This window comes from Microtus ochrogaster, chromosome 16 (assembly GCF_000317375.1).
Source record: "Microtus ochrogaster isolate Prairie Vole_2 chromosome 16, MicOch1.0, whole genome shotgun sequence".
NCBI lineage: Eukaryota > Metazoa > Chordata > Mammalia > Rodentia > Cricetidae > Microtus > Microtus ochrogaster.
The window spans coordinates 53,025,831-53,036,034 of NC_022018.1; the positions used below are offsets into that span (position 1 = coordinate 53,025,831).

The 10,204-nt window shown below is 38.9% G+C and overlaps 2 protein-coding genes across 2 annotated transcripts in view; one reads left to right on the forward strand and one right to left on the reverse strand.

Annotated features, from left to right (window-relative positions):
• Cenpp (centromere protein P) overlaps window positions 1-10,204 on the reverse strand; it is a 198,050-nt gene that overhangs the window by 44,338 nt on the left and 143,508 nt on the right. The window lies entirely within an intron of this gene.
• Ecm2 (extracellular matrix protein 2) overlaps window positions 1-10,204 on the forward strand; it is a 33,667-nt gene that overhangs the window by 2,942 nt on the left and 20,521 nt on the right. Inside the window, exon 2 of the mRNA XM_005355171.2 lies at window positions 9,069-9,383. Within this exon, the coding sequence (XP_005355228.1) occupies window positions 9,098-9,383 (286 nt within the window). The 5' untranslated portion in view covers window positions 9,069-9,097. The remainder of the gene's footprint in view (window positions 1-9,068; window positions 9,384-10,204) is intronic.

Below are 10,204 nucleotides of genomic sequence, written 5' to 3' on the forward strand. Positions count from 1 at the left end.
GATGGGGCTGGGGATGTAGTTTAGTGTTATGGTGCTTGGCTAAGCATCTTTAATGCCCTAGGCTTCATTCTTTCATCCCTAGTGTTGGGTAAGAAATGGAGAATGGTGGGATAAATCTTTGAGTAAGCATGGAAACAAATTAAGCACAGAGAGTTCATCAGATAAGAAAGGAAGTTTATGGGTTTAAAAAATTTTAAGGAGGAAACAAAATCAATGTTATTCCTCATAGCAAACCTTACAAATGCTAAAGACATACTAAAAAGTAGAACATTTCTACAGGAAGGTAGAATAAAAATGCTTCCTACAAAGGGATGAGAACTGACTCACTACAATACTTCAAGAATGGACCAAGCTGGGTATGGTAGCTAACACTTGTCATCCTAACACTTGGAGGCAGTGGCAGGAGGACCACCACAAGTCCAAGGTCAGCCTAGTCTACATTGTTGGCTCTAGGCTAGCCACATCATATAGCAAGTCCCAGTAACAAAGGAAAAAAAGAATGAGAGAAGAGAAGGAAAATACTCAGCTGGTATCTGAAAAGTATTCAGGGAAAAATTATTTCGAAGCTATAATTCTAGTTTCAACCAAACAAGATATTTTCAGACATTTAAGATTCACAATTTTTTTTTTACCATATCTACGAGAAAGAAATCCATATTTTTGCAAAAAACTAAAAGTATCTGAAGGCGCTTCCTCTGGCAAGGAAAATGGATCTACTCATCTGCTGAGAACAAACAAGAAGATTAAAAAACAGAACCAGTATTTGGAATAAGACTGAAATCCAGGCCGGGCGGTGGTGGCGCACGCCTTTAATCCCAGCACTCGGGAGGCAGAGGCAGGCGGATCTCTGTGAGTTCGAGACCAGCCTAGTCTACAGAGCTAGTTCCAGGACAGGCTCCAAAGCCACAGAGAAACCCTGTCTCGAAAAACCAAAAAAAAAAAACCAAAAAAAAAACCAAACAAAAAAAAAAAAACAAACAAGACTGAAATCCAGACTGCCTCAGGTCTGAAACTGCTTTGCTTCTGCACACATCTTTGGATTCCAAAAGAGGTAGCTGAGAGCTTGATAGAGCTTTAAAATAGCTTCACAAGGCTGGGAGAAACACGAAACAAAGACTAGAACCAGCAGTAGGGGCAATGAGATTCCTGCTTGTGACATTATCAAAATAAGACCCACAGTGTGATGATACTGGATCACACAGCTCCAAACCACTTGATGTATTATTTATTGATAGTCTCTGTAACACCACATTCAAAATGTAAAAACCTTCTCTACACAGAACATACATTACTCCAGGCCTTAATCTTTGATGAGTGTTTATATAATGTCTGGCATGAATTCAGAAGGCATCAAAGGAAGAGTTGGAAGAACATGACTAAAGTTCTAAAGAAAGATAATAAGCACAAACAAAAAGAGGGTTCTGAAAACCTGATCTTCAGATAGACTTAAAGACAAACATGATTAAATATTCAAAGAGTAGAATATGATGTCAAAAACTGTAGTATAGAATTGAAAATAAAAATAGTTTACTGAAAACTAAAATACTGTAAAAGAAATAAGGAGGCCAACAGATGAATTTAATAAAGCATAAACCATAGCTGAACAAAGTATTAATGAGCCAGGTCACTTAGACTTGTGAGAATAAATCATGTGACAACAGAAGAACAAAAATACAAAAAAAAAAAGAGACATGGAAGACACAATGAAAAAGTTATCACACAAATGACAGTAGTTCCTAAAAGAGTTCTTAAAAGAGTAAAGTGCTAATGCATAGACAGATGAGGGCTTAAAAAACAACAATAACAAAACAAAACAACCCAAATCTGACCAAAAAAAAAAATTCAGCATAATTCCAGCACTCAGGAAGCAGAGGAAGGCAGATCTCTGAGTTCAAGGCCAGCCTGGTCTACAGAGTGACTTCCAGGACAGTCAGAGCTACACAAAGAACACCTGTCTCAAAAAAACAAGCAAACAAACCAAAAACCAAAAACAGCATGCATTCATGCTGTATCATGTATCCCAAACGCAATAAAATTGAGGAACCATGCCTTCTATGTGAATGGTCAGAAAAAAAATGCTATTTTTAAGGAAGTGGTTTGAGTTATGACTTCTCAATTCAACCAACAAAGAAAGGCATGGTGCCATACTCCTGTGATCTTGCGGGAAGCCGAGGAAAAAGGATTAGAAATTTAAGGTCATCCATGATTATCAGTAAGTTTGAGACCAGCCTGGGCTCTAAGAGATCATGTTTCAAAACAAAACAAAAAGTAGAATCAATACAAACAAAAATATAGGAGTGGTATCTTGAAAATGTTAGCCACTATTAACCTAAAAATCTACCCAGCAGTTGGGCATTGGTGGCACATGCCTTTAATCCCAGCACGGGGGAAGCAGAGGCTGGAGGAGCTCTGTGAGCTCAAGGCCAGCCTGGTCTACGTAGAGTGAGTTCCAGACAAGCTCCAAAGCTACAGAGAAACCCTGTCTCTTATTTGTTTGTTTTTGAGACAGGGTTTTGCTGTAGCTCTGGAGCCTGTCCTGGCACTAGCTATTGTAGACCAGGCTGGCCTCAAACTCACAAAGATCCACCTGCCTCTGTCTCCCAAGTGCTGGGATTAAAGGTATACACCACCACCACCCAGCAGAAACTCTCTCAAACAAACTAGAATCTACCCAACAAACATGTACTTTGAGAATTAAGTATGAAAGCATTTTCAGCTGAAAAAAGAGTTGATCTGCAACAGAACTGTACAGAATGAATTACTGTAAGACATTTTTTTTTGAATGAAAAGGAAAATCTGAATAAAGATCTGGAGACACAGGAAAGAATGATAAGAAAAAGTGCAAGTGTTTAGGAGAGTCTAAGAAAGTGGCTCTCAAATGTGAAGCAGGTTGTTTGGTAATGTGTGGAAGTACTCTAGGTTGTCATAACTGGAGAATGTGCTAGTGAATGAGGCCAGGGGTTCCAAATATTGATAAGAGGTTCAAAATGTCTGATCTAATTGGTTTTTTGATACAGAGCAATGACAACAATCTTCTTTATCATATATTTGTTGTTTATTGTGTTTGTACACATGTGCAATGGTGTATATGTGAAGGTCAGAGGGTAACTTGGGGAAGTCAGTGCTCACCTTCCACTGTGTGAGTTCCTGGGGTCAAACTCATGTTACCAGGATTGATGGTAAGCACCTTTATCTTGCCTGCGCCCCAAAAATAAAACAATCATTTCATCATAATCTATAATCTCTATATACGGTATGCTTAACATATATAGAGAATTAAAGTATATGATAAAAACAGCTTTTATGCCAGAAGGGGTAACTGGAATTAAAGCCACAGAATTGCTCAGAAAGTGGCAAAAGTATAACATTCAGCACAAGTAGATTGCATGTTCCAATCAAATACAGTGATTGTCAGACTGCATTAAAATCCAAAGAGTATATGAAAAGTATATGGAAAGGCTACAAAAATGCCAAGCATATATTACCAAAAGAAAGTAGCTACATTAATAGACAAAGGAGCTCTTACTGAAGCACTAATGGAGATAAGGAAAGCCTCTACCTAATGATGAAAGTGCCAGGAAAAGCTGGGCGGTGGTGGCGCACGCCTTTAATCCCAGCACTCGGGAGGCAGAGGCAGGCGGATCTCTGTGAGTTCGAGACCAGCCTGGTCTAAGAGCTAGTTCCAGAACAGGCTCCAAAGCCACAGAGAAACCGTTTCGAAAAACCAAAAAAAAAAAAAAAACTGCCGGGAAAATAAGACAACTCTGAAGCTGGATAGGCCCATAACATAGCTTTAACCTTGATTAATAAACTTGACCAATCTAATTTATAAATGCCAAGCAACACAGGAGGCAAACTGGTAAGTTAAAAAAGAGACTCTACTAATAATTTATTTGTAAATTTGAAAATAAAATTAAGAATATAAAAATGCTTCCAAAAGATGTGTGACTAAGAATGTTCCTGAGTAGCCAGGAATGGTGATGTATACCTACATGTACATGTAATAACATGTGGGATGGAGAGGCAGAAAGATGAGGAATTCAAGGGTAACTTCAGCCACATAAAACAGCAAAGAACAGCCTAGATAGTAGTGAAACCTGTTTTTTTTTAAAAAAAAAAGACTAAGAGAAATATTAAACTATCAGATACCAAATTTGTTGAGTAATTTACAAGATGAAAACAGGCTGAATAGACTACTTTTGAACCTACTGGCGTGGGCCCACATGCTCAGAATTTCTTGCTGACTGGGATGAAAGAGGTTGGAGTATAATATATAGACTTTTCCCATTTATGTTTAAATAAATAAATTTCATTTATATATATAATAGATGTTTAAATATATATGAGTATATGTATCTAGAAGAGGTCATGAAAGATACACTGAATTTGCCAGGCAGTGGTGGCACATGCCATTAGTCACAGCACTTGGGAGGCAGCCTGGTCTACTGAGCTAGTGCCAGGACAGGCTCCAAAGATAGAGAAACCCTGTCTCGAAAAACAAACAAACAAACAAACAGAATTAAAAGAAAACTGTGGACAAGCCTGGCCAAAGGAAGAACTTTCCAAGTATTATATAGACAAGATAGTGAGGAAGGGGATACTGAATTCTCTACCCGTGGAAACAAATGCAGATGACGTCAGACACTCAAAGTGAGCCGTATATAGTGAAGCAGCACTTGACCCATGTAGAATGCTAGGGAACAACAGGGTTACCTGAGCACCACAGAAACGCTGTGGTGCATGCTTTTGCCTAGGAGGCTGAGGTAGGAGGACTTCAAGTTTGAGGCCATATTGATAACTTAAAGAGACACTTGTCTCAGAGTGAAGAAAAGGCTGTAGATGTCAGTCAAGTGGTAGAGTGATCATCTGGAATGGGAAAGATCCTGAGCTCAGTTCTCAGAAATGGGAAAAGAAACATCAACCTGAAGGGGGACCGACCATAAACCAAACACTTTGGAATACACAAGCTACATACTTGATATGGACAATGACATCAACATTATTGCCACATGCCAGATTTTTAAACAAAGGATAACACATTTAGGTTATCCTAAATGTGACATGCTTACATACTAGAAATGGAAACAGATAAAATGAAAAGTAAGTCTGAGCCGGGCAGTGGTGGCGCACACCTTTAATCCCAGCACTCGGGAGGCAGAGGCAGGTGGATCTCTGTGAGTTCGAGACCAGCCTGGTCTAAGAGCTAGTTCCAGAACAGGCTCCAAAGCCACAGAGAAACCGTTTCGAAAAACCAAAAAAAAAAAAAAAAAAAAAAAAAAAAAAAGTAAGTCTGGAGTTAGGAGAAAAACTTTTAAGAAGGAGGCTATCATATGAAACCAACAACTAATTTCTCACTCTTCCTTTTCATAACTAGCCATTGACTCCATCCAATTAAAACATACTATGTTTAGTCTATAATAACATTTCAATGTCATAATTAAAACCTAGAGTAACTGCTTCTCCCAATCAGGGTTATTCCACTTCAGCACTACCAATATTTTGCTCAGCTAATTCTTTGTTGTGGAAGACTGTACCCTGTAGGATGATTCGTACTACCCTCTGCCTGTAGAGCTGCTCCCAGCTAGGATGACTAAAATGTCTATATGTGTCAGACATTGTTATATATCCCCTGGGGTACAAATCATCCCCAATTAAGAAACACTGTTCTAAGCTTTGAATAAAAACTTATGATCTTGAGTATAAATTATATGTCTTGCAGGCCTGATTTTGACTTATGGTACAAAGTCACAAACAACAAAATACAAAACAGTACAAAGCCATAAATAAAGAAGATGCTATGTTCCAATGAAACTTTATATTGAAACAATAAAATTTCAATTTCATATGATTTTTCATATCATGAAACAATTTCTTCTTTATATTTTAATTTTTTAAAAATTAATTTATTTTTATCTATATGAGTGTTTTCTTTTTTCTTTTTTTTTTTTGTGGTTTTTTGAGACAGGGTTTCTCTGTGGCTTTGGAGCCTGTCCTGGAACTAGCTCTTGTAGACCAGGCTGGCCTCGAACTCACAGAGATCTGCCTGCCTCTGCCTCCCGAGTGCTGGGATTAAAGGCGTGCGCCACCACCGCCCAGATTATTTTATTTTTTATTAGTGCTTTCTTGCCTGTATGCCTTTGCAAAATGTGCATGTATTACCCTTGGAGGTGAGGCATCAGAATTCTAGGTAGAAATAGTTGGGTTTTTTTTATATTTATTTATTTATTATGTATACAATATTCTGTCTGTGTGTATGCCTGAAGGCCAGAAGAGGGCGCCAGACCTCCTCACAGATGGTTGTGAGCCACCATGTGGTTGCTGGGAATTGAACTCAGGACCTTTGGAAGAGCAGGCAATGCTCTTAACCTCTAAGCCATCTCTCCAGCCCTAGGTAGAGATAGTTGTGAACTACCATGTGGATGCTGGGGAATCGAACCTGGGTCCTCTTTCAGAACACCTAGTACTCTTAATTGCTGAGCCACCTCTCCGGCTCTTAATTTTTAAAGTTATAATTACTATTTACCATGTGTGCATGTGAATGTGCATACATATGCACGCCACAGAGTACATGTACTGGTAGGAGGAAATGTTTGGGAGTTATTTCTCTCTTTCCATTATGTGGGTCTCAAGGATGTTAAGTTTTTTGGCGAGCACCTTTACCCGCTAGGCCATTTCACCAGCCCTTCTTTTGCCTTTTTAACAAGAACGAGAGATTGAATCAACAGTGTCATACATACTTTAAAAAAATTCTACCATAAACTACAATTTTGTCACCCAGGCTGACCCCAATTTTCAACCTCCTGCACTGGACTGGATTATAGGTGTGCCACTATGCCTGGTCCAGATGGTGAATTTTTGCCCAAGCACCTGGTAGAATTAGGACTAGATTTGTGAAGAGTGTGTAGATCAATTTGAGGAGAACTAAGAATTTAGCAACCCTGAGTCATCTGATCCATATATAGGGTAAACATTTTCATTATAAAGGTCTCATTCTATTTCTTTCAGCAGCACTTCAGAGATCCTTTTTCAGAGCAGATACCTGTCCACAACTGGGAATGTGAATTCCCTATTTTTTGAAATCACAGAGAAACAATCTTGATTTTTAGATTGATATTATACCTGAAACCTGACTGGTTACAGCAGATTTTTAAGTAGATTCCACAAGATTTTCTATATTTTTGAAAAAAATTATTTTACTTTTCCCTGTCTAGACTAAATGAAATTTCAGCAAATACTGGTTTATAATTGCTAAGTCGGCAACTATGAACTGTTTCTCATTAAAAATAAATCTCTAGAGACTATAGAATGTTATTTATCTACATCTGGATATTTTTAAAAGTACAATGAAGGGTTTTATTGAAAGGTAGAGCAATAGCTTCCTGAAGTCCTGGATCTCTTTTGTTTACTGGTTTGTACCACTATACTTGCTAGAAAACCCAGCAGAGCACTGGCAGAGGTGAGAGAGTCCTCATCCTCGAGCTTTACAAGAAAACCTTACATTTCACTATGAGTTACTGCTAAATGCAAGCTTCCTATAGTTGGCAATTACTAAATGAAGTAAGTGCCTCTTACTACTAATGTGGTGAGTTATTACAAGGAAGGGATGCTAGACTTTGTGCAGAGGCTCTTTATGTCTGGAAACGCTGACCACAAGGGGACTCAATCAGAGGAAAGTGGGAGGCTTCCAGGCCAAGGTGAAGGGGAGCACTAAAGATGCCTCAGCTGCTGATTTGAGAGGCTGTGGAAAATGCCGGCCTTGCCTGGAAGGCCTCGCTGAGTTTGAACCCTCTGAAGGCAACCCTTGTGGTTACTGTGGAGGTGCACCAGCCTATCTGTCACAACGCTGCTGTCAAATCAAAAACAAAACAAATAAACAAACAAACAAATACTATTTCTTAAATTCATTTTTTAGCTGTACTACATACAGGGAGCTGAACTAGTCTTGATTAAGTTACTTGTTCTGGAGCCAAAAGGATGGCTCATTTGGTAAAGCACTTGCCTTCTAAGTGTGAGAACCTTATGTTAGAGTGCCTAAAACCCATACAAAAATAGGATACAGTGATATGTTCCTGTAATCCCAGCACTAGGGGTGGGGATAGGTGGATCCCTGGGGCCCAAAGGCTAAGCAGTTTGGCCTTATTGGTAAACCTCAGGCAAATGAAAAACCTTGTTTCAAAGCAGGTGAACAGCATTCCTGAGGATGACCTCCATATGCCTGTATACCCACTCATCCACATGTAAAGCACTGCCCTCCCCGAAAAATAAAAAGTTCAGGGCTGGGGAAATGGCTCATTGGGTAAAGTGCTTATTGCAAAAGCATGAAATCTCACATCTGTAACCTTAGTGCTAAAGGCATGGTAGGGGGTGAGACAGATCTCCAGATGCTGGCAAGCCAGCAGAGTCAATTGGTTAGCTCTGGGTTCCGTGAGAAACCCTGTCTCAAAAGATATGGTGGAGAGTGACTGAGGAAGTCACCTAGTGTTGATCTTGTTCCTTGATATGCACAGGTGCACACATACACACCTCCCCAACACACTCTAAAAAAATGCTATTTCACAGTCACTTTTATAAAGAATAACCATGCACTGCTCCCCAGCAAAAACAAAACAAAACAAAACAAAACAAAACAAAAAACAAAAACCACAAGTAGTGATGAAAATAACAGAAGAAGTGTGGGTGACACTCTAGCAGACAGGTAATGAGAAGCAGCTGTCCAAACTCTACAGCACTTTAGGAAACAGGGGTCTGCTGCTGCAGGCGTTTGCATTTTACATCTATGGCGGATTCAAGATTACAGTAACTAAGTGAATAGTTAGGACAGAGAACAAATAATCTAAAAAGGGTTAGATATTTACTATTTGACCCTTTATAGAAAATCTTGGCTCAGATCTTGTCTAGAGATATAGATATTCCAAAATCTGATGTGGCAGTAATATTGACCGATTCAAGACCACACATCACACTGATACTACTCCCAAAAGCCTGCCTGCTGCTTCATAAACCAATTAGGTCAATTTTCTGAAGTAAAAATGTAGTCACTACTAACTTGAATTTTTGTTTCCTTTTAGAAGTTTGTTGGTGAAAAAAAAAATCAAACATGAAGCATGCCGTTTTGTTTTGTCTCATTCTGCTTATCATTTTCCAAACTGATTGTGAACAAAGAGAACAAGGTACTGGGAAGCAGAGGAGGAGGATACATCAGAGAAGACTCAGGAAAAGCTCCTCACTCCACCACAGAGCAAACAGGCAGCTTGGAAATCAGCAAACCGCTGCTGCAGCAAAAGCTCCATTACCCACTACCAACTCTGACTACAGTGTGGAGGAAAACTTAGAATCCCTTCTAAGTCCTCTTGGAGTAGAATCAAGTTACAATGTGTTACCAGGTAAGAGAATGTATGAGGGGAAAACATCTCCATGAACTGAACTCTCCAAAGGGGGAAAATTAAGTTTTTGTGCTGCCTTTTGATATATAAACACAAATTTTAAAATAACTTTTAAAAGTATTCAAGGGGGCTGGAAAGATGACTCAGTGGTTGGGAGCACTGGCTACTATTCCAGAGGACCCAAATTCAAATCCCAGAACCCACTTGGCAGCTGACAACTGTCTGTGGCTCTAATTCCAGGGATATGACATGCTCACAAAGACACACAGGCAGGCAAGACATCAATGCACACAAAATAAAAACAAATATTAAAAGCATTCAAGGAAAATACATAAATTATTGAGAAAAACCTATTTCACAGTATAAAATCATAATTATCATATGGGTACAAGTGATCAAATTAATAATATAAACAATATATATCAATTAGTAAAATCCCTTTCACTTATAATAACATCATCTAGAGTAGAAGCCAATCAAATGACTTTGATACAGGGCTATTTAAACAGTTTCAACACAAGGTTTTGTTAGGTAAAATGGAGCAAAAACCACTGATTTTATTTTATACAGAATACTGATTTTTTTAATTTGTTTTTTCAATACAGGGTTTCTCTGTGTAACAGCTATGGCTGTCCTAATGCTTGCTCTGCAAATTAGGCCGGCCTAGAACTCAGAAGTCCACCTGCCTCTGCCTCTTGAGTGCTGGGATACTGATTTTTTTGTTATTGTTTTGTTTTCAAGACAGGGTTTCTTTGTAGCTTTGGAGCCTGTCCTGGAACTAGCTCTTGTAGACCAGGCTGGTCTCGAGCTCACAGAGATCC